Source organism: Lontra canadensis, unplaced genomic scaffold, assembly GCF_010015895.1.
Source record: "Lontra canadensis isolate GAN:19392208 unplaced genomic scaffold, GSC_riverotter_1.0 scaffold204, whole genome shotgun sequence".
NCBI classification, from domain to species: Eukaryota; Metazoa; Chordata; class Mammalia; order Carnivora; family Mustelidae; genus Lontra; species Lontra canadensis.
The window spans coordinates 1,240,067-1,263,894 of NW_022631198.1; the positions used below are offsets into that span (position 1 = coordinate 1,240,067).

Here is a 23,828-nt window from a genome sequence, read left to right on the forward strand (position 1 = left end):
CGGGCCCCAGCCCAACAGAGTGGTTCAGAGCGAGCATCTGGGGTTCTGCTGTTTATTGGTCACGTGGCCTAGGGCACATTATTTCATCTTCCTAAGCCTGGTTCCTAATCTGTAAAATGGGGCGAACAACAGCACCTTCCTAATAGGGTGACTGTGAGGACCAAATGAGCCTGTCAAGGGGTTAGCATAGTGCCTGCCCCCGTAGTAAGGACTCAGCTGATGGCAGCGACTTTTATTATCACCAGGTTTCTCTTGGTGGGGATCCTTGATTAAAGTCAGATTGCTTTAGAAGCTCAGGAATCTGAGGCGCCTGGGTGGCTCAGTCATTAAGCGTTTGCCTTCGGCTCAGGTCATGATCCCAGTAGTCGTGGGATCCAGTTCAGCATCAGGCTCCCTGTTCAGCAGGAAGCCTGCTTCTCCCTTTCCCACTCCCCCTGTTTGTGTTCCCTCTCTCAATGTGTCTCTCTCTATTAAATAGATAAAATCTTAAAAAAAAAAAAAGGCTCAGGAATCTTCTGAAATAACTGTCCATTCCACAGTCGTGGGCTATTCTGTGTGGACACCGCTCTGAAATTTTTCTTGGCGGGGGGGACGCAGGGGTGCTGGGGGAGTGGAGGGCAGGGCGGGCACGTGGAGAGGTGCTTTACTTAGAGCCAGGAGAGGGGGTCAGTCTGACCTTCGGGAAATAAAAGACTAAAAGCTGATTGATCATGCAATAACCAGACACTGTAGGTGTTGCTCTGGTGTTTCAAACCATCCTGGTCTTTGAAACTGCTTCCTGGGTCCGGCTAGAGGAGCTCTTAGGAACCCTCACTGGGTGCGACCCCAGGAGTTCCCTAGATGGGGACACACATAAATAAACATGTTAATATGCTATTCATTCCCTGTCCTGTAGTGGAGGGAAGGACACGGGCTTTGGAGCCCTGGGGAGCTCAGTTTGAATCCTGACTCTGCCACTCAAGAGAGTGTAGAGAGTCACAAATCCATCTGTGCTTAAGTTTTCATAGTTATGAATGAGGAAAGATGTGAGAGTAAAGCTAACAGTTGCAGAATGCTTACTATGTGCTGGGCGCTGTTCTTTTTCTATGCTAATTCATTTAATTCTTTCAAACTTACGAAACTTTATTTTTGGGTGTCACCTGGTGGCTCAGTCATTAAGCATCTGCCTTGGGCTTAGGTCATGATTCCAGGGTCCTGGGATGGAGCCCTGCATCAGGCTCCATGCTCAGCAGGAAGCCTGCTTCTCCTTTTCCCACTCCCCCTGCTTGTGTTCCCTCTCTCTCTGCCTCTCTCTCTCTCTGTGTCAAATAAATAAACAAAATATTTTTTAAAAGAAACTTTATTATTTTATTTTATTTTTGTATTTTTTAATTTTTTATTTAAATTCAATTTAGTTAACATAGACTGTATTATTAGTTTCAAGGGTAGAATTTCCTGATTCTATGCATATGACCCAGTGCTCATAAGAAACTTTGTATTTTTAAAGACTTTATTTCTTCATTAGACAGAGAGAGCACACAAGCAGGGGGAGACACAGAGGCAGAGGGAGAAGCAGGCTTCCTGCTGAGCTGTGAGCCCAATATGGGGCTCAATCCAGGACCCGGAGATCATGACCTGAGCTGAAGGCAGACACTTAACCATCTGAGCAGGCACCCCAAGAAACTTTTTTTTTTAAAGATTTTATTTATTTATTTGACAGAGAGAGCGCACAAGCAGGGAAAGTGGGAGAGGGAGAAGTAGGCTCCGATGCGAGGTTCCATCCATAGTTTCGCCTTTTCCATGACGTCATAGAGTTGGACTCATACAGTATCTAGCCTTTTCAGATTGGCTTCTTTCATTTAACAATAGGTATTTAAGGTTCCTCCTTGTCTTTTCATGGCTTGATAGCTCATTTCTTCTTAGTGCTGAATTATATTCCCTTGTCTGGATCTACCACAGTATATCCATTCAGATATTGAAGGATATCTTGGTTGCCTATCTATTTTGGCCATTTTGAATAAAGCTTTTACAAACATCTGTGTGCAGGTTTTTGTGTGGATATAAGTTTTCAATTCATTTGGGTAAATAATAAGAAGAGCAATTGCTGGATCATATGGTAAGAATGTGTTTCATTTTGTAGGAAACTGCCACACTGTCTTCCACAGTGACCTGCACTGTTCTGCATTCCCGACAGCAATGAAGAGAACTTCCTGATGCAGACCTCCTGAGAGTGCTTGGTTTTGTCAGTATTCTGGGTTTTGGCCATTCTAATGGGCGTGTAGTGGAATCTCACTGTTGTCTTAATTTGCATTTTCTTATGACATCTCACATACAGCATCTTTTCAAATGCTTATTTGCCATCTGTGTGCCTTCTTTGGTGAGGTGTCTATTCAAGTCTTTGGCCCATTTTTATTTTTTTATTTCATTTTTAAATCTGGAAAGAGAGAAGGAGCCCAGGTATTTTTTTTTTTAATTTTATTTATTTATTTGACAGAGAGAGAGATCACAAGTAGGCAGAGAGGCAGGCAGAGAGAGGGAGGGGAAAGCCGACTCCCTGCTGAGCAGAGAGCCCAATGCGGGGCTCGATCCCAGGACCCTGAGATCATGACCTGAGCTGAAGGTAGAGGCTTAACCCACTGAGCCACCCAGGCACCCCTTTGGCCCATTTTTAAATAGGATTATTTTATTGTTGAGTTTTAAGAGTTCTTCAGATATTTTGGATAATAGTCCTTTATCAGATGAGTCTTTTTTTTTTTTTTAATTTGACAGACAGAGATCACAAGTAGGCAGAGAGGCAGGCAGGTGGGGGGTGGGGAACAGGCTCCCCGCTGAGCAGGGTGCCCGATGCGGGGCTCAATGCCAGGACCCTGAGATCATGACCTGAGACCAAAGCAGAGGTTTGACCTACTGAGCCACCCAGGTGCCTCCTCAGATGAGTCTTTTTACAAATATTCTCTCCCAGTCTGTGGCTCGTGATCTCTTAATATTGTCTTTTTCAGAGCAGAAGTTTTTAATTTTTAAGAAGTTCAGCTTATCAGGGCACCTGGATGGCTCAGTCAGTTGAGCATCTCCCTTCAGCTCAGGTCATGATCTCAGGGTCCTGGAATCAAGCCCTGTATCAGGCTCCTTGCTTGGCAGGAAGCCTGCTACTCCCTCTCCCACTCCTCCTGCTTGTGTTCCCTCTCTTGCTGTCTCTCTCTCTGTCAAATAAATAAATAAAATCTTAAAAAAAAAAAAAAAGTTCAGCTTATCAATTTTTTGTTTCATGAATCATGCCTTTGGTGTTGTATGTAAAACTCATCACCATAATATCAGCTGTAGCAACATTTTTCTAGATGTGTCTCCTGAGGCAAGGGAAACAAAAGCAAAAATAGACTACTGGGACTACATCAAAATAAAAAGCTTATGCACAGTGAAGGAAACAATCAACAAAACTAAAAAGCAACCTACAGAATGGGAGAAGATATTTGCAAATGACATATTCAGTAAAGGCTTAGTATCCAAAATGTATAAAGAACTTAATGCAACTCAACACCAAAAAAAACATATAATCCAATTCAAAATTTGGAAGAAGATATGAATAGGCATTTCCCCAAAGAACACATACAGATGGCCGGCAGGCACATGAAAAGTCGCTCAACATCACTCATCATCAGGAAAATGCAGATCAAAACCACAATGAGATGTCACCTCACAACTGCCAGAACAGCTAAAATAAAAAACACAAGAAACAACAAGTGTTGGAGAGGATGTGGAGAAAAAGGAATGCTCGTGCACTATTGGTGGGAGTGTAAACTGGTGTGGCTACTGTGGAAAACAGTATGGTGGTTCCTCAAAAAATTGAAGACAGAATTAGTGTATGAACCATTAATTCCACTACTGGGTCTTTACCCAAAGAATATGAAATCACTAATTTGAAAAGATATATGGAACCCTGTGTGTATTGGGGCGTTATCTACAATAGCCAAACTATGCAAGCAGCCAAGTGTCCATGGATAGATGAATGGATGAAAAAGAGATGGTCTGTATATACAATGGAATATTATTCAGCCATCAAAAAAAATTAAAATTTGCCATTTGCAACAACATATTGGAGCTAGAGAGTACAATGGTAAGTGAAATAAATCAGCCTGAATAAGACAAATACCATATGATTTCAATCATATGTGGAATTTAAGGAACAAAGCAAACAAAGAAAAAAGAGACAAACCAAGAAAGAGACACTTAACTGTAGAGAACAAACTGATGGTTGCCAGAGCGTGGGGTTGGGCGGGGATAGGTGAAGGGGATTAAGAGTACCCTTATCATGATAAGCACCGAGTAATGTACAGAATTATTGAATCACTATATTATACACCCAAAACTAAACAGAACATTGTATGTACATACACTGGAATTAAAAGTAAATTAAAAAATAAAGGTCATCTGGGTTCTCACCTACGTTACTTTCTAGCAGTTTTAAAGTTTTGTGCTTTACATTTAGGCCTATGATCCATTTTAATTATTGTAAAAGCTGTAAAGTCTGTGTCTAGATTCATTTTCTTGCCTGTGGATAGCCAGTTGTTCCAGCAACTGGAACTAGAGACTAAGACTAGAGGACTAGAGAACAAAGACTAAACTCATTTAAATTTCAAAATCGACTTTGAGGCTCTGCCTTATTTATCCCCATTGCTCAGATGAGCAAACTGAGGCACAGAGTGGTTTTTATCAGTCACCCAGGGCAACACAGGGAGTACTTGACAGGGATCTGAACCCACGTAACCTGACACCAGAGTCCATACATTCAATCCCTATCTACATTAACAGCCTCTTTGTCATAGTTTTTTTGTGAGGAACACAGATGGTTCCTAGCACATAGTAGGTACTCAGGAAGCAGTAATGGTAGCATTGTCCAGCCCAGTCCAAGGTTTCACTCAATATCATGTTCTCAGAGAAGCTTTAGTTCATTCCTCCAGGCTAACCAGCCAACCACTGGAGGGCTATTTCATCCTAGGGATGACAGACAGCCTGTACCCTGCTTACTCCTCTGGTGTACCCTACATACAGTCACAGGTCGCTTCTATGTGAGTTCTGCCGAGAGGCTCCATGTCTGATTTCTCAGTGTCCCCCAGACCCCTGGGTGCTGCACTGGGCAGCCTCTCAGTGAAAGTTTGTTTAATTGAGTTGGGGTGGCCTGCTCTTCCTTGACCCAAAATGCACATCCTGGGTGTGGTCTATTCCTCAGGATATCCAGGCTCTGACTCACATCTTTGCTCCTGAGCCCCCCTTGCTCCAACCTTCCCTGATCTGTCAGGTTGGGCCACCCTAGTCTGCAGAAGTTCTCAGTTCCCTCCAAACTCAAGACATAGCGCCTAACTTGGAGGCCTGCTCTCTAAACCCGTCTCGCCTCTCCCAGGACGTCTGAAATCCCTCTTTGGCGGGTAGAGCATGTCACTGAATGTTTAGCAGGACATGACAGACCCCGGCGACCTCATTCCAAAAAGCTTATGAAAGGCATTAATCTTAGCATTGTTGGACTGGTTTGGGGGCTAAGTGAGTGCCCCTGAGGGCTGTCTCCTGGGCCCTGGTATACCCCTCAGGCAGCCCCACTTGAGTCAGGGCTCTCTCGGACCAAGCTAACCACAAGCCCGTGTCAGCCTTGGGGAGTACATTCTGCCTGGGCCACCGTGGACATGCCGGCAGTGCCTGCTTTGGACTGAGCCATGTAGCACCATCCAGCAGCGCCCTATGTCCATCTCTGCAGAGCCACCCTGGGAAGATGCGACCAGCAAGACTCAAATAAATGCTTCCTCCGGACAGCACTGCCCAGGGCAGCACCCTCCTGGACACGGGTCCAGCGGCGGCCATGGGAGGAACTTGTTCTCTCCAGGAGGGCACGGTGCCTGCCCTGGGCGTGCCCAGCGGCCTCTGGTGCCCCGTGCACGCAGGAGCTCCAGGCGGGGCCTCTCGAACGCGGACAGAGGGCTCCCGGAGCAGCGCCCGGTGCCCACATGGCCCGTCCTTGAGGCGCGCCCAGCCGCTGCCAAGAAGGCCGGGCGTTTATCCCCGGAGCCGCCAGCAGGGAGCTCCCTTTCGGTTCGGCTCGCGCGGCGGCGGGGGGCGGCGCTGCGCTGCGCCGCGCTGCGCTCCAGCCCGGACCGGGCCGGGGCCGCTGGATGCCGCGTCTCCGCTTCTGCTGCCTGCCGGGCGGGCTCCGGCGGCAGGTGAGCACGGTGCGGCGGGGGCGGCCGCTCGGGGACGGCCCGGACCCGGTGGGGCGGCGGGGCGGGCTCGGGCCGGGAAGGCGGGCGGGCGGCGGGGCCCGCCGGCTCCTCCTCCCCCACTGTCCCCTGGAAGCGGCGGCCCGGACTCCCGGCTCCGGTCCCCGGCTGCGCGGCGGGGCTCGGCGCCCAGGAACGGGGAACCGACCGGGAGGGGCGGGGAGGGGAGCTCTGGCCCTTTTGGTCGGCTCCGGGGCGCGCGGAGGCAGGGCAGGGTGGCCCTCGGGTTGGGGGGGGCGGAATTGAGGGCTTGGGGGAGCCCAGGTGGCCCGGAGCTGCCCGGTGGAGGCTGCAGCCTCCGGGATAGGGGGCTTCTCGGGGGCAGGCCCAGGCCCCCCAGACCGAGCGAGCGAGGGAGGCTCTGAGCGAAGCAGCGGGGAAGGCGAGCACCTCCACCGAGCCCTTTATCCCTCCCAGCGGCCTTCACCCTTTCACTGCCAGGCCGACTGCGGGCTCCCTCTCAAAGGAGCAGCTGCTAGACAGCTGGCAAAACAATGGAGACCCCGCTTCCCCAGACCCCCTCCCCGGGGATAGAAGATGGGGTGAGTGAATGGTAGGCTTTGGAGACTAGGGAGTGCTGGCTGTCCCCCGTGCCTGGGTGTCTGGTTGCTCACCTCACCTTTCCCTGCAAAGGGGTGGGGTGTGTGTGGGAAGGTCGGACAGCCTGCCCCAGGCCTCTGGGAGCGACTGCCCGGACGCCCCGCCCTGCTAACCTGTCATGCCAGTTGTTTCGCCAATGGGAAGGGGAGGTGGCAAGGTTAGCTGCTCCCCACCCCCGTGTTGGGGTGGGGAACGGGTGCTGCTTGGTACCAAGCATGGTGAGGAGTGGGTCATGTTCCTGGCTGAGATAAGGCCTGCAGGGACATACCACACATGGGGCTTTGTTGGGGGAAGGGAGGGGGGAAATGGGGATGTCACCCTTTTGCAAGGCACATGTGTCCTGCTGATTAGTTAGAAAGGCTGCCACCCAGAATGAAGGGGCGGGAGGAGGATGGGGTTGGAGGAAGGCGGACAGTATGTTTTTTAAGTGGTGCTCCTTTTGCCTGGTCACTCGGCCCATGGGGCATGTGTTTGGCAGTGTCCCCTTGGTTTGTGTTTGTGTAGAGAGGCCCCAGGACAATGCTTCCTGGGAGGGGCTCTCCCGCCTAGTGCCTTCCTGCCCTCAGATGGACCCCCCAAATTATGGAATCAGATTCCCTCCCCCCCTTCACCTGGCCAGTGATTCAGGCTGGTTTGTGTGGGCTCATTTGTCTTTGGAGTACCTGGCATGTGTAGTGCTGAGGAGGCCTTGTAAATCCCCCCAAGGACACTGAACTGTCGGAAGTAAGCATGCAGTGGGTCTGTGCTGGAAGGGAGGGAAGGTCAACCAGCAGGTAAAGAGTGAGATCGCTTTAGCCAGACGTTGAATCCAGGCTGTCAGGCTGCCTTTCCATGTGCTTATGAGATCTGAAGCCCTTTTCTTGGGCAGGTTGGTTTCCTGTTGTCATGGCAATGGGCCAGGCCTTGTCTAACTTTCCCCACCCTTTTGGTTCAGAAGCTACTTTCTATTTGGGGATATTGAAAGTTGCTCTCCTGAGGTCTCTGGCTTCCTGACAGACCTCACTGGCTCTTTGTCAGTGGCCTGCCACCTCCTCAGCTTCCCCTCTGTCCTTTTGTGATGAGGGCTTTCCAGGAAACATCCTCCTGGTTGCTGGACATGGCTAATTATATATAGCCTGGGGTGTGCTTGTCCATTTGGGGTTGGGGACATTGGTGTGCTGGGGCAGGGGCCTCGATTCCAGGAAGGTGACAGGGGAAGCTATTGTGTTGGAGGGTTAGGACAATGAGAAGGGTCGCAGGTGGGGGTGGGTGGGATCGAGTGCTGGTGGTCACTTCCTTTGAAAGCTTTGAACTTTGAACCGTTGATGACCTGGTGCCTGGCAGCTCTGAGAATCTAGTTTGTTTACGCTCTCCAGGCCTGGCTCAGGTGCCAGGGTGTGTGCCTGAAGGCTTTCTCGGGTGCCCCAGGCTCTCCTCAGAAGCCCTCACTGTGGATTGTGCCCTTCCTGACTTTCCTGCCCGGTCCCTCAGCCTCACTCCCTGGCAGCCCAGGGAAGCCAGCCTGGAGCCTGGAGCCCCCTTCACCGGCCCAACTCCAGGCTGCTCATGAAGGGGTGCATGTATCTTCAGAAATTGGGCCTGAGGGGCACCTGGGTGGCTCAGTGGGTTAAAGCCTCTGCCTTCGGCTCAGGTCATGATCCCAGGGTCCTGGGATCGAGGCCCACATCGGGATCTCTGCTCAGCAGGGAGCCTGCTTCTTCCTCTCTCTCTGCCTGCCTCTCTGCCTACTTGTGATCTCTGTCAAATAAATAAATAAAATCTTAAAAAAAAAAAAAAAGAAAGAAAGAAATTGGGCCTGAAACCTCCAGGGTCCCCCAGAGGCAGGTCCCCGAAGGTGGACTGGGTGGGGCAGAAGTGAGGCTAGCGTGAAAAGGAGAATCCACCCAGCTCGGGTGGAGCAGGGAGTTGCTGGAATTCAGGAAACCTTGATCCACACTTGGTGTGTCACAGGTCTCCAGAGCAGCAGGGCGGTTCTGGTTCCTTCAAACCTGAGGTCTGTACTCCCCCCCACACCCTCCCCCCCGCCACCAGACACCCCTCACCTGAAGTGGACACCATGGACTGGACCTCCATCACCCAGGTCCGGTGAGCCGGGTCCTGCTGGTGGCTCTGGGCCCCAGGTCTCGTCCCAGGCCTCTCCTGGGTGTGGTGGGTAAAGCTGAGGGGCTCTAGCCTGGCGTAGTTTAAAGGTTCAAGGGTGTGAGAGTGGTTCCCCCAGGACTGGGGCTGGGGGGTTTGATGGAGCTTTGAAGTTCTACTTTGGGTCAGGCTCGTGGGTGTTTGAGGATCTGCTCACTCTGCCCCCACCCCTGTCACCATAGGTTAGGGTTAGGAGGGGTGGGGAGCAGAACTGGAAAGCCTCCACTCCTCTCCCCACCTCCTTTTCCTTGAGGTGGGACCTGTGTGGCTTGTAAATTATCCATATTCCCTTGATGGTTCAAAGAGCTTACAGTCAGGCAGGACTTTAAACTGTGGACTGAAGTTTTTACAGGGCGCAGGGCCCTTTCTCTCTGCCAGGCACTTTACCATCACTTACAAGGGATTCTTTATATTATTCTCGGAGATTCAGAGATGTTGGAGGATGGGCTCAAGGTCACACAGCAAGCACAGGCAGAGCAGGATTAGAACCTTTGCAATTTAGAGTTGAACAGAGTATGTCTCCAGCAAAGGCAACGCTTGCGGCCAAATCTGAAGTCTCAGGCCCACGGAGATTTTATAGTTGAAATAGCTGAGGGCTACAGAGGGGAAAGGACTTGCTCAAGGTCACACAGAAGGGAGGGGGGGAGTAATGTTCCCTGAGTTCAGCGCCCAGCCGGCTGCGGAAAACCCCGCGGGGAGCCGAGGAGGTGCCCCTAGAGGAGCAGCGGGGCACTTGGCCGCGCCGCTGGCACGTCTCCCGCTGTCGTTCCTCCCGGGGCCTGCGGGATCCCTGCGTTCCGGGGGAGACGGTATCGCGGCGGGAGGCACCGCGGGCCTGCGGCTGCCTGGAAATGCTCGGCGCCGCGGGTTCCGAGGGAGCGGGAGCCGGAGCCAGCGGGCGGGCTGATGTCATGTGAGAAGCGTGCAGTCGGAGCGAGCACACCTGGAGCCAGATAAGCTCCGTGTGATCTGGCAGTGAGTCACGGGGTGCTGCGGAGCTCTTAGCGCGACCCGTCGGGAAGAGGCTCGGTGGCAGCGGCCGGTGTCACCCTGCGCTACTCGGTTGAGGCGGCCCCCCACTCGCCCTCCCCCGCCGCCGGGGCGGGTCAGGTGCCGCGCGAGCCCCGCCGGGTCGTCTTTGCAATCCTCCTTGTGGAGCTGGCGCCGAAAAAGGCCTCTGGGCTGTAGGAAACGGCCGCTTAGGGAGGTCAGAGGCCAAGGGAGAGAGGCCGGCTCTCTTGGGAAAGTATTTCCTTTGTATTTATTTATGAGTGTGGTCTGGGAGTGGGGTGTGGGGGACTGACCCTTTTTAGTGTCCACCCACAGCAGCCAAGTCTGGGCGCCTGGTCTTGGGATTCTAACGTTATAGTTTCCATTTCCTGGGGTTTCTACTTTGCCAGCTGCAGGGTGACCCATTTAAATCTGTCCCCTCTTAAAGCCACAAGACACCAGTGAGATCTATTTTAACCAAGTCCCCCAAGTCACTGAAACTTTTCCAAGGCATGAGATGGCAAGCCTTGAACCTGCCCATTGCAAACTTGGTTCACAGTTCTCACGCTAAATGGATTGTCAAGCTTTTCTTTTTTTCGTTTTCTGTCCTTTTTAATCTTTAAAAATAGCAAAATTAACATATTCTGGGAAAAGGTTTAATTCCTAGGAAGTCTATTAGATAAAAAGCTAAAGTGGTATTCCCTGTTTGCTCCAACTGCACGAAAACCCCAGATAAAATTATGTAATGGATATTATATATATGGGTACATATGATACATATTTATGATAGATTTATATATAACATTATATTACATGATACAATTTAATATAAATATAATTTTTTTCTGTAGGAAATAAAGAGCATACAGAAAAGTAGAAGAAATGTTATATATAATCCCACTATCTAAAGTCCCTAGGCCTAGATACACACACACACACACACACACACACACACACACTAGCTAAATATTCTCATTGTAAAAAAATAGAACAATACAGATGAAACACAAATCTGCTTTGACTCTTCTAAAATCTGTCTCTTCCCGAAAGCATACATTTTTCTATGCATATGCAAATATTGCATATACATAATACATAATGCACATACATACATAATGCACATGCATATATGTGCACACATAAACATAGTTTTAAAAATATATGATTTTAAAAATTAAATATTATCTGACAACTTGGGTTTTTTCACTTAACAGTATAGTATTGAGTCTTTCCAGGTGGGTGTGTACAGATCTCCTTCATTCTTTTTTTTTTAATTTTTTTAAAAGATTTTATTTATTTATTTGACAGAGACACAAGTGAGAGACATAAGCAGGGAGAGTGGGAGAGGGAGAAGCAGGCTTCCTGCCAAGCAGGGAGCCTGATGCGGGGCTCAAACCCAGGACCCTGGGATCATGACCTGAGCAGAAGGCAGGTGCCTAACGACTGAACCACCCAGGTGCCCCTCCTTCGTTCTTTTTTAATAACTGCCCAGTTCTATAATTTAGCTCTTCCTCCAGTGACGGACCTTTATATTGACAGAATTTTACAATTGCAAACAATGATGCAAAGATGAGCCATGTTTCTTGTGTGAACATATCTGTTGAGGTCCTGTATGTGGAATTGCCTAGAATATGTACATTAAAATATTTTCACAGATACCACCAATTTGCCCTCCCTACACCAATTTATACTGCCAACAACACACATGAGCTACCCTGCTTCCTATCTTCTATTTGATTGATGTTACTAATAATGGTGGTTTTTACTAAACTATTAAGTGAACAGCAGTATACCTCTGTGTTCTTTCATGTGTGTGCAGATAGGACTGAGGCTGAAAAATCTGTTTGTGTCTGTTGGCCATTCGTATTTCAACAGCTACGAATTGCCTGTATTTAGTCTTGGCAGTAGTTACCTGGGCCCTCTGGACTTGAACCAGTGTGATCTGGCTTGGCCATGTGCTCACGGGATTGCCTTCACCTCTTTGGGCTGTACTTTTTTCCATATACAAAGGTTCTGCCCAGCATTAAGGTTTATGTGTGGATTTATTCTAGCCACACTTGGGCTGAGGTGCACACTTTGTGGACCTTATGCTGTTTGTCATCCCATTTAGATGATAAAAATGTGCCCTGCTGTGATTGGGTACTGTTCTCGAGGGCCTGCTCTGGGCTGGGGTTATCTGGAGGGCTTATAGACCAATTTCATTCAGTTCCCATGCCCTATGTGGTAGGTGCTGTTATTACCCCATTTTACAAATGAAAACAGAGGCACAAAGGTGTGAAGTGGCTTTCCCAAAATTGCATAGCTATTACCCTGGATTTGGTCCTAGGTTTGCTACCTGACATCTGAAGCCTTTCACGAGTTTCACTTATCTTTATTTATTGAATTTATTTTTTGAGGCAGGGGAGAGGCAGAGGGAGAGAGAAAAATCTCAAGCAGGCTCCACACTGGACCAGGGACATGACCTGGACAGAGGGCTCCATCCCACAATCCTGAGATCATGACCTGAGCCAAAATCAAGAGTCAGACACTTAACCAATGGAACCACCCAGACCAGCATATCTTGCCTCAAATACTTTAGTATACATATCATTAAGCAGACTTCCGTATTTGTTTACAGTTCCTTTTTCTTTTGAGTGAATACTTCACATAGTGAGATGCACAAATCTTTTTTTTTTCAAGATTTTTATTTATTTATTTGACAGAGAGATACAGAGCACAAGTAGAGCAGCAGAGAGAAGGAGCGGGAGAAGCAGGCTCTCTGCTGAGCAGGATGCTGGAAGTGGGGCTCCATCCCAGAATCCTGGGATCATGACCTGAGCCGAAGGCAGACGCTTAACCGATTCAGCCACCCAGGCGTCCCTGAAATGCACAGATCTTTTGCATGCTATTTGATAACTGTTGGCAAACGTATACACCTGTCAATCCAAATCCCTATCAAGATAATTAAGGTAATATGAACATCACTCCAGAAAGTTCCCTCATGCCCTTTTCCAGGCAATTCCCACCCCTACCCCCTTCCTCAGCATCCAGAGGTAATCAGTGTTCTGATTTTTTTTTCACCATAGCTTATTTTTATCTATCCACATCTGTGGCTTACAGTGGCTTTACCTCCTTCCTGATAAACCCATCGTAACTCGAAAATACTGTAAGTCGAGAATGCATTTAATCCACCTAACCTACCAAACATAGGTTAGCCTAGCCTCCCTGAAATGTGCTCAGAACACCTTCATCAGGCTACAATTGGGCTGAATCATCTAGCACAAAGCCTATGTTATGATCCAGTATTGACTATCTCATGTAATTGCTTGCACACTGTGCTGAAAGTGAAGACAGAATGGTACAGCACGGGTACAGAATGGTTGTCAGTGTATCAGTTGTTTACCCTTGTGATCACATGGCTGCCTGGGAGTTGCATCTTGCTGCCACTCCCCAGCATCCCTAGGGAACCTCTCACTGCATATCGCTACATCAGGACAAGATCCAAATTCAAAATGTGAAGAATGAGTTTTACTGAGTGCAAATTGCTTTCACACATGCGTAGCATCAAGTCAAAAAATTGGTTAAGTCGAACCATTGTAAGTCAGGGACATCTGTACTAGAACTTCGTATTAATAGTACCATACTAGTATGTACTCTGTTGTCAAAGCCTTATTTTGCTGTCATTTGACCCCCTGTTTTTGAGATTCATCCCTATTGTGTGGATCAGTGATTGCTTCCTTTTGCTTGCTGTGTAGTATTCCATTGTATGAATATGTAAATCATTTCTCTGGTTGATGAACTGGTCGGTGCATATTGGAGTCAAATGGTCCTTGCCCTCAAGATGCTTTCTTTCTTTTTTTTTTTTTAAGGTTTTATTTATTTATTTGACAGACGGAGATCACAAGTAGGCAGAAAGGCAGGCAGAGAGAGGAGAGGAAGGGAAGCAGGCTCTGTGCTGGGCAGAGAGCCTGATGCGGGGCTGGATCCCAGGACCCTGGGACCATGACCCAAGCCGAAGGCAGAGGCTTTAACCCACTGAGACACCCAGGCGCCCCCCTCAAGACACTTTCTGTCCTAACATACTGAGGCCTCTGAGTTGACCAAGTGGATTGTACTTTGCGGTGATTTGGGGAGCAGAGGGGTCACAATGATGTAGGTACAGACCCTAACTTATATGCATACCTTTCCTCCACGTAAAATTAGGAAAGGCCCCCTGGAATAGGCTCAGGGGGAAAAGCCAGAGAAGGAGGTCAGAAAACTGTAAGGTTCCCTTCGTGGGACAGGGTAAGAGATGAAGGGGAGCCCAGAATGAAGAACGGGAAGGTGCTGATGTCATCCCTGCTAGAGTCTTTGGGCCCAGGGACAAGAGATGCTGAAAAGTCCAAGGTCTACAAGAAGGTGACAGAGCCCCAGGGTCCAGCAGAGTGGGCTCCAAGGAACAGAGGAGTAGCAGTACCTGTACCAGGGGTCTGACCCTGGACAGGGAGGTCGCAGGGGGCTCTAGACAGGTAGCGCAGGAGAAAACCTAGGCCACAGCCAGGCAGCTGTGGGGATGACAGTGAGTAAGGGGTACCTTGGGAGCCGTGTGCATGACTTTGGCAGGACAGGGGTGCTGAGGGGAGGCCTGAAATGGACTCAGTCTCCAGAGGCTCCAGGTTTGGGATGAGAGGGGTAACTTCGGCAGCAAGTTAATAAACAACCTGTGTCCACAAGAGACTTAGATAGTTGAAATTTTCGAGCTAGAAGAGACCTAGGTCATCCTGTCCGGCCTTGAGCAAAGTGACAGGCTGAAGGTCCCCTAGTGATCTGTTGGCAGATCTGGGCCTAGATAGCAAAGCTGCTAACCTTCCTGGCCAGCGGCTACCGCCGCCCCCATGCTGCTGCTCTAGGGCTGACTGTGTGTGGTTCCTATCCATCACAATGGCAGTGAGGGGCAAGCTTTTGCCAAGACAGGGATTTCCATGAAATTACTTCTCAGGGACCTTTCCAGCCCAAAGATTCTAGAATTCTGGGGCCTGTTGTCCGTTGATACTGCTTAGATGTCTAGTCCCCACCCAGCAGAGAGTCAAGATTGGGTAAGGATTACAGAGTAAGAATTGAAGACCAAAAGAGGTGTCTTGCTGGGATAGTGTGGGTAGGCAGTTGGGTTCTCATGGTTGGGCTGAACCTGAGGCCAGCGGACACATTTGTCCCCTTCCAGTCCCCAAGGTGGGTTTCTTTCTTCATTTCCCAAATGGGTGCCTTTGGAGCCATCTTCTAAATCAGTCCTTTTTTTAGAGAGAGAGAGAGTGCGAGCGTGGGGGTTGGGTAGGTAGAGGGAGAGGAAGAAAGAAAATTTTAAGCAATCTCCATGCTGAGCCTGGAACCTGACACGGGACTCCTTCCCACAACCCTGAGATCATGACCTGAGCCGAAATCAAGGGTCGGATGCTTTACCAACTGAGCCACCCAGGCGCCCCTAAATCAGTCTTTTAAGACAGTGTAGGTAGTGTTGGGTGGAGGCAGTGACCACCAGAAGATCCTACGTTCTGTTATATGGTAGGTCTGTGCCCCACCCCATCAGTATTCAGGAGAAAAGAGAGAGAGACTCCCCAGGTCAAAATAGAGCCCTGAAGAGGGTAGCCTCCCCCCCAACCCCAAATCAGCCTAGACTCAGCTGGACAGGGCTGCCCCTGGCTTCGCACTTCCGGGACCCCAGACTTCCTGTCTTCCTCTCCCAGGTACTGTGTGTATGGAGCATTTTGAACCAAAAAGTCCAGCGGGAACTTTGTTCTACTAGGTAGAAATAGGTCAGGGGGGCAAGGGGTGCCTGTTAGGCCCACAGGGAGCTAATAACTGGGCCAGATTCCCCACCTCTTTGGATATGCTCTACAATTAAAGATTTTTCTAGAATTCACTGCCCAGTTCAATAGCCAGTAGCTGTTGAATACTTGAAATATAGTTATTCTGAATTAAGATGTGCTCTGAGTGTAGAAATCACATGGGACATTGCAGCCTTCTTATGGAAAAGAGAATGTAAAATATCTCAATAATTTTTTTTTAAAGATTTTATTTATTTATTTGGCAGACAGAGATCACAAGTAGGCAGAGAAGCAGGCAGAGAGAGAGGAGGAAGCAGACTCCCTGCTGAGCAGAGAGCCTGATGCGGGGCTCGATCCGAGGACCCTGGGATCGTGACCCGAGCTGAAGGCAGAGGCTTTAACCCACTGAGCCACCCAGGCTCCCCTCTCAATAATTTTCATGTAGATTACATGACACTATCTTGGATATATTTATATGAAAGTATATCATTAAAGCTAGTTTCACCTGTTTCTTCTTACCTTTTTTAGTGTGGCTGCTAGGAAATTTTAAGTCACACCTGGGACTTGAATCATATTTCTGTGATGAGCGCTGCTCTGGGAAGGATACATCGATCTCTCAGGAACCTCATGGGTCAGGGTGCTGGGCGTGGAGGAGGCAATTCGCCAGAGCCACCAGGACCCTTGGGAGTTCCTGCCCTTGATGTTCCCCTAGGCATTGTATCAGGGCTAGGGGTCCCTCTCAATAGGTTGGGGAGCCTGGAGGGCCTTGCTTGGTGGTGGTGGTGGGGTATGCAGACAGGAAAGGCCTCTCCCAGGCCTCACAGAAGGTCATTGCTGGAAGAAGTGAGCTCGTTGGTCATGTGTCTGGAACTCGGAGGGGGAGGCCTTCTTGGAGAAAGAAAAAAATTGCACTTAATTTCTAATTAGATGGTATGGCCTACTTCTACTCCTCGTTCCCGGCTGGTTAGAATGTGTTCCCTAGCTTGCAACTCCACCCCCACCAGGTCTTTCTCAGTCCTGTCCTCAGTCGGGTGCCCGCCGTGGGTGCAGGTGTCCCCAAGCTGGCTTGTCTCTTGGGCTGCCACAACTTTCTTCCCAAGGCTATATTTAGTTGTTGGTCTGGGGAAAAGGATATGAGTTTTTCAGAATCCTGTTTATCCAGCAGACCCAACCCCCCACCTCTCAACTGTCTGTCCTCTGTCCAGTCTGGAACTTCCCCTTCCCTCCCTGCTTCACTCGGGGCGCCACGGGCCCAGAGAAAAAACAGTATTTGCTGCCAACTAGCCGGGTGACAGCTAACATATACTTAATTTTCTGCACCCTGTTTTCTCATTTGTAGAGATAAGGACACCTGCCTTGCGGGGAGGCTGCAAGGCTCAAATGAGAGTGTGGGTCACACGCCCGGCAGCTGGAAATCACAAAATAAGGGTTGGTGCTCTGAGCTTCTCTGTCAGGTAGTGGCTAAGGCAGCTTTTGTGTCCCTTTCCTTCTTCCTTTGTGTTGAATCTTGAGTCAGGCCTCAGGTCGGCTTGATGGCACCGTCCTGCCAGGAGGTCCGAGCTCCGGGAGCCACCTCGGTGCACACCTATCAGGAATGAAAGGCGATGACAGGCTCTGGAGTCTGCATTTTTACAACCCTTATCAAAACCTCAAGTTTCCTTATTTGTAAAATGGGGGTAATCGCAGACCTTCCCGTAGCAGTGCTGTGAGGATTAACTTAACAGAGACGGTATTGTATCAAGCCAAGCACCTGGCACAGTGAGCCCGCTCTCGTTAGTTCGCCTTGTCTGGACTAGAGACACAGGAAGAGGCTCTGCGCGAATAATGTCTCTCTCTTTCTCTCTACTTCTGTTTGCAGCAGCAAGGTGGGGTACAAGGGCCCTGTGCTAAGCACCCGTAATCCTCCGGGGCTGCTTCCCCAAAGCAACACCCCACCATGTTTAACCTAATGAAGAAAGATAAGGACAAAGATGGTGGGCGGAAGGAGAAGAAGGAGAAGAAGGAGAAGAAGGAGCGGATGTCGGCGGCGGAGCTGAGGAGCCTCGAGGAGATGAGCCTGCGTCGTGGCTTCTTCAACCTGAACCGCTCCTCCAAACGTGAGTCCAAGACACGCTTGGAAATCTCCAACCCCATCCCCATCAAGGTGGCCAGCGGCTCCGACCTGCACCTGACGGACATCGACTCCGACAGCAACAGGGGCAGTGTCATCCTGGACTCGGGCCACCTGAGCACCGCCAGCTCAAGCGATGACCTCAAGGGGGAGGAAGGCAGCTTCCGGGGCTCGGTGCTGCAGCGGGCGGCCAAGTTCGGCTCCCTGGCCAAGCAGAACTCACAGATGATCGTCAAGCGCTTCTCCTTCTCCCAGCGGAGCCGGGATGAGAGCGCCTCAGAGACCTCCACCCCTTCGGAACACTCTGCTGCCCCATCCCCGCAGGTGGAGGTGAGGACCCTCGAGGGACAGCTGGTGCAACATCCTGGCTCTGGCCTCACTCGGCCAGGGCCCCGGTCACGGGTCCCAGAGCTGGTGACGAAAAGGTTCCCGGCTGACCTGCGCTTGCCCCCCGTGGTGCCCTTGCCCCCGCCCGCCCTCCGGGAGCTGGAGCTACAGCGGAGGCCCACTGGAGACTTTGGCTTCTCCCTGCGCCGCACGACCATGCTGGATCGGGGCCCCGAGGGCCAGGTCTACCGGAGGGTGGTTCACTTCGCTGAGCCCGGCGCGGGCACCAAGGACCTGGCCTTGGGGTTGGTGCCGGGTGACCGGTTGGTGGAGATTAACGGTCACAACGTGGAGAGCAAGTCCAGGGACGAGATCGTGGAGATGATCCGGCAGTCTGGGGACAGCGTGCGGCTCAAGGTGCAACCCATCCCGGAGCTCAGCGAGCTGAGCCGGAGCTGGCTGCGGAGCGGTGACGGACTGCGCAGGGAGCCAGCTGATGTGAGTGTCCCCCTGTGCAGCTGGGCCGGAGCCAGGATTGGGAACTGTACTTGGGTGGATGACTGGTACCCAGGAGCTGTGAAGTTGTGCCACTTCTTGGCCCCAGCGACAACTTACCTGGCCTGCAGGGTGGGATAACCTTAGCACAGGGTGGTCTATGGGGATATAGGCTTCAGGAGACAAGGGTGAAGGCTTTGGGCACCTTGTTTCCTGAGCCCTAAATCAGGGCACGGAGGCTCACATGGGTCACTTCAGATGAGAGATAGTCTGGACTGCTAGTCCAGCCCGGCATCTGGACAAAAAGAGAGGAGTCCCATCTTTGGGCATTAGACTTGAAAGAAAAAGATGACTTATTTCAAATCAGGGCTGTCTTGGAACATCTAGGCTGTGCAGCTGTTCTGCGAGCTCTTGGGTAAGATGACTTCAGGCCTCTCTTGCCCTTGAATGAGGAGCTGAATAGGAGGTAGGTTGCAGAGACAAGCAGGAGCCAGATCATGAAGGACCTTGTAAGTCATGATAGGAGTTTAGATTTTTGTCCCAATGAAATGGGACCATTGTGGGGTTTGAAGCAGGAGAGTGACTGGACCTGATTTATACAGATCACCCGGGTTCTAAGAGTCTTTGTTACCTCTCCTAGAGGAAGAAAACACCCCAGAAACATAACAGGTATCAAGCCCACAAAAATAGTATGATCTGAGTGTCCCCGAGACCCCAGCCTTTATTTGGCCCACACAAAACAGCAGTGGGCTCCTGCCCACAGGAGCAGAAAAGATTTAGTCTATGTATGAGAGGGTCTCCACGGGGACAGTGATCTCTAACCCCAGGGGTCTTTCAATAGAGTGGCTATGTATCAGTTTGGAATGTTCCACTGGAGACAGAACGGGAAGGACAGGTTGGCCTCTGGCCATCCCTGTCTCCCAGCTGTGGGCTTTAGGATTGCCCAGATCTGGTCCAGTGCCAGGACCTGTCAGCACTAAGTGACCAGCCAGATGGGTCAAAGTCAGAAGTAGGAGGAAACGCTAAGGAAGCAGCCAGAGTCCTAATGCGAGCTTTCTCCCCGGGAGGGGAAGCAGATATTCAGATGGCAGCTCAGCTGAGCAGCATGGAGGGCCTGGAGGGCCTGGGAACGGCAGAGTCAGAGTCTGGCAGGAAGCACTGAAGGTGGGTTCCAGACCTTCCTTTATCCTGGGCCCAGCAGAGCTCAGGCAGTTTTGCCAGTCAGGAAGGGGTAGTGAGTGGGAGGGAGCCTGGTGTGGGAACCAGGGAACGACCTGGACTCATTCATTCCAGAAAATCACACAGAGCACGTACTGTGTGCCAGTCACCGGACTAGACCGAGCTCAGGGAACCACAGTGTGGCGGAAGCGGGCTTTATCCTAGAACCAGAGCCCATACCATGTCGCCGTGTCTGTCTACTTTCTCCCAGGCTGACGTTATTTTTAACAGATGGAATTTTCTTCTTCAAGAATGAATCCCCTGGGGGGTTTGTTGCCAGTTCCCTGCTGAACCACAGCACAGGCCTCTGTGGGGCCCTGGGCCTGGCATCCCAGATGCTATTTTGTTTTCTCTTTATGGCCTAGGGATCATCTTGGCATCTCGTATTTCTCAGCCGCTCTCCCTTCCCAATGAGCGGCTGCTCCGCCATCCCTGGAGAAGGGGGTGTTTCAGCTTCGGAGGCCCCGGTAGATTCCCCAGTACTGCCGGAGCTGGTATCCCTGAGATGCTGGCTTGCTTCAGCCCCCGTGGGGGCAAGCCCAGCGGTGCCTAGAGGACTTCTTCCCCAGGCTGATGCCTAGGGGAATCCGGCAGGGGCCACACAGCAAACTCCAACCTCATGAGTCTCTGAGAACCATGTGAGAGGAGAGGACAGTGAGAAGCACAGGGCTGAGGAAGCCTTGCATCTGTCCCTCCCTGGCAGGTGGCGGGGACTCAGGCCATTGCAGGGAGGAGCAGAGCGGGCCCAGCCTTCTGGCCTCCCGGGACAGACCCGGAGCTGGTGTGAGAGTGCCGCGACCACCACGGTGGCTCTCCTCCTCCTCCGTCTCCTCTTCTTCCTCCCACTCCTGCTCCTTTCCTTGGCAGCCGTTCTAAGCTCAGCTTCATGCCAAGAAGAGTCTTCCCACTTCCCCGAGGCTCCTGGGTGGGGTACTCTGACAACTCTGGCCCCGCGAGGACGGCTCCCGGCGGCCACCCTGCCCGTCAGGCCATCCATCAACGGTGTCCACACATGGCCCGTCCCCAGGGAGCTCCGAGGGAACCGGCCGGCCATCTGTTCTCTCTCTGCACACAGATGGAGACCAGGCGTCATGGCTCCTCTCCATGGCCTGTTCAGAAGGCCCCAGGGAGAGACAGCCCCTCGGGTTTCCTTCTCACAAGAATGCTTGGCTCACACCTCCTTGTGTCCCTGTAGCTGCCAGCAAGGATCCACTGGGAGTAGGGGTGAGCCACAGCAGGGGGATAGACATGGAGCCCTGATAGAGATCCCTTAGCAGGCCTGGGACAAGCAGCTCTTCTCCTTCCATCTAGTCTTCCCCTCCACTCGTTAAACAGACATGTGCTGAGCACCCACGGTGAGCTAGATCTGGGGAGCTAGCAGCAAGCCGCACATAGCCCCAGGCCCCTCAGAACTCACGGTCTAGCGGAAGAGACGGTCAAGTAGCAGGGGATATCAGTGTTGTTTGAGAAGCTCCCCAACAGGCGCCAGTACGGGGTCCCAAGGAGCACAGAGGAGGGACCGGAAGACCAGTCTTGGGAGTGATCCCAGGGAGCTGCCATCTGGGTGGGAGATGAATGCAGGGGAGGCAGGAGGAAGGGGAAGGCTGTGAGAGACACATACTAAGGGCTAGAGGTTGGAGAGAGAATGACACATCTGGAGGGGATAAGGCTGGGGGACAGTGCATGGGGAATGAGGATTGAGAGAAGCAGCAGAAGCAGCAGGCAGGGGACAGGTCACAAAGGCCCTTGTGAACCAGCCTAGGGAATGTGAACTTCAACCGAAGGGCGAGAAGCTCTTTAATCAGGAAGTGGTGGGAACAGATTTTAGAAAATCTCTCTGGCTACTCATGGAGAATGCTTTTGGGTGTAGCAAGGGCAGCCATGGGGAAAATAGTGAGGGCCCTGTCACTGTCATCCTAGTGGGATGGAGGCCCGCACTTAGGTAGAGCAGTAGAGATGGAGAGAGATTTCGGACATGACTGACTGGTGTGGGGGAGAGAGGAGAGGAGAGCCAAATGGGATGTCAGCTTTGGAGGAAGATGTGAGTTCCTCCCTTGGCTCCTCAGGGAAAGTGTTTTAGGGTATTTGGTTTTGGATCAGTTACTCTTAAATTGTTCCCCGAGTCTGGCGAGATGAAAGAGAGTGTTGGTACAGACAAGGATCTGAAAACCCCAGCTGGATCAAAATTCTTTTCTCCTGCTCCATGAATCTGAGTGCAAAAGTCAAGGGCCCACTGAGAAGGACGAGGGCCCGGGAGGGTGGAGAGCTGTACCCTTCTGTTTGTAGCCTCAGCAGGCCCATTGCAGGGAGTAGGGGTGTAGGATGTTTCTGCCGAGCTCAGAAAAGCCCACCTGCTTACCCCCAGCTGATGTCGTCGTCCCTCTGCCACCAAGAGCCAGGGGAGCTAGCCCCCAAGGGGGCTCCACCCAGAAAGGGCTGCTTCCTTGAGATTCAGAAGTTGTGGTGGGAGGGGGGAGGTGGGGATTTCCAACAAGGCACCCGCCCCCTGCAGTCAGGCCTGCTTCCTCTGGCTCTGTATGGAGCTGTCAGGCATTTCCCAGAGATCTGTGATATGGTTTCTTCTCCCCTTGGACCGTGGAGTTTCTACTCAAAGGTTCTAGGGCTACGAGGTTCCTTAAGAGGTTCTCATGTCTGTAAACCAGTCACCTGCTTACGTAGACATGTGTAAACCACCTTTTGTAGATTTTGGGAGGTAGTAAATGCCTAGGATGATGGTTAGTACCTTTCCCTCTGCCCGGTTTCTGAAGCCATCAAGGGAAGGTAATTTTGCTGCTTCCTTAATTAACCCATCCTGATGTGCTTTCCTGTCTTTGTTCCTGGTAAGGTTTTCTTTCTAAGGGGAACTCATGATGCTTTTGTTCCAACCCTTTCCCAGTAGCCCCGTCCTCAGAAACACCCAGCTGAAGGAAGAGCTGGGATGCTGGGTGCTCCCTAGATTTTTCCAGCATCTCAGGCCTACTGATGGGACGCAATGGCCTGAAAGGTGACTGGCGGGTCGGGGTTGCCTGCATCTGGGAGAACAGCAGGGGTCCCTCTGCCAGGAAGCCCTAAACCCCTGGGCAGAAGCTGTATGAGCCTCACCAACCTCGTCCCCTGACCCCCAGGGACTTTCAGGAGGAGGGTACCAAGGGGAGACAGAAAATTGTTCTGGCCCAGGTCTGCCAGGTGAACGGGCTGTCCCTGGGGCTTCTGGTCATGGTGTTGCTGCCTGGTACTGCCTGGGCTCAGTGTTCTAGAACACCTCTGTTCCTAGAGTCACTCCAAATGATCCTTGGAGGGGTTTGGGGTTTTTTTGTTTGTTTGTTTGCTTGTTTGAAACAAAAAAATTCTTCATTTTTTGCCAGAGCTTTAGGCACTTCTGTCATCAGTCTTGCCATGTGAGAGCTCTGGCTTGGGGCCTCAGAGTAGAACCCAAACTCAGTTCTTTTGGTGATGAGGTGGCTGGAGAGCTGATGGGTGAAAGGTCTTTGGGAGCATTTTGGTGGTTATCTGTCCTGGATTAGTGGGATGCATGGGACCAACAGGATAGCCTGGTGGACAGGTTCATGTCTATTCTGCTAGGTCTTCTTTCTTTCTCAGAGAAACATTCTGCCTTCTTCCCGACAAGCTGCCAGACGAACTACAGCCCCAGAGTGCCCTGGCCACCCAGTCCGTGGGTGGTGGGCACAGTGCCCAGGCCACATTGAGCTGGGTGTGGGTACATGTCATGGTCATTGGTTGTTTTCGCCACCTCTTGGAGCCCTGGTGTGGGGGCAGGGCCTCGGTTTGAGGTGGCCCACACTGGCCCCATCCAGCCCTGGCCAGACGACCCCACCCCCGCCACACCCCTCCCCGGGGCCCACGCTGCTACCCCCTGGCCACCCGGTCCTCTGCTCCCTTCTAATCTCTTATTTACGTTGAAATGGTTCT

General features: G+C 51.3%; 1 protein-coding gene across 1 annotated transcript in view; it reads left to right on the forward strand.

The window, feature by feature from the left end:
• Positions 1-6,070: 6,070 nt before the first annotated feature.
• The window catches only part of MYO18A (myosin XVIIIA), a gene marked incomplete at its 3' end in the record, with an annotated part of 61,020 nt that continues 43,262 nt past the window's right edge, over positions 6,071-23,828 (forward strand). Inside the window, exons 1-2 of the mRNA XM_032848472.1 lie at positions 6,071-6,182; positions 17,607-18,683. Coding sequence (XP_032704363.1) covers positions 17,685-18,683 — 999 coding nt within the window. The remainder of the gene's footprint in view (positions 6,183-17,606; positions 18,684-23,828) is intronic.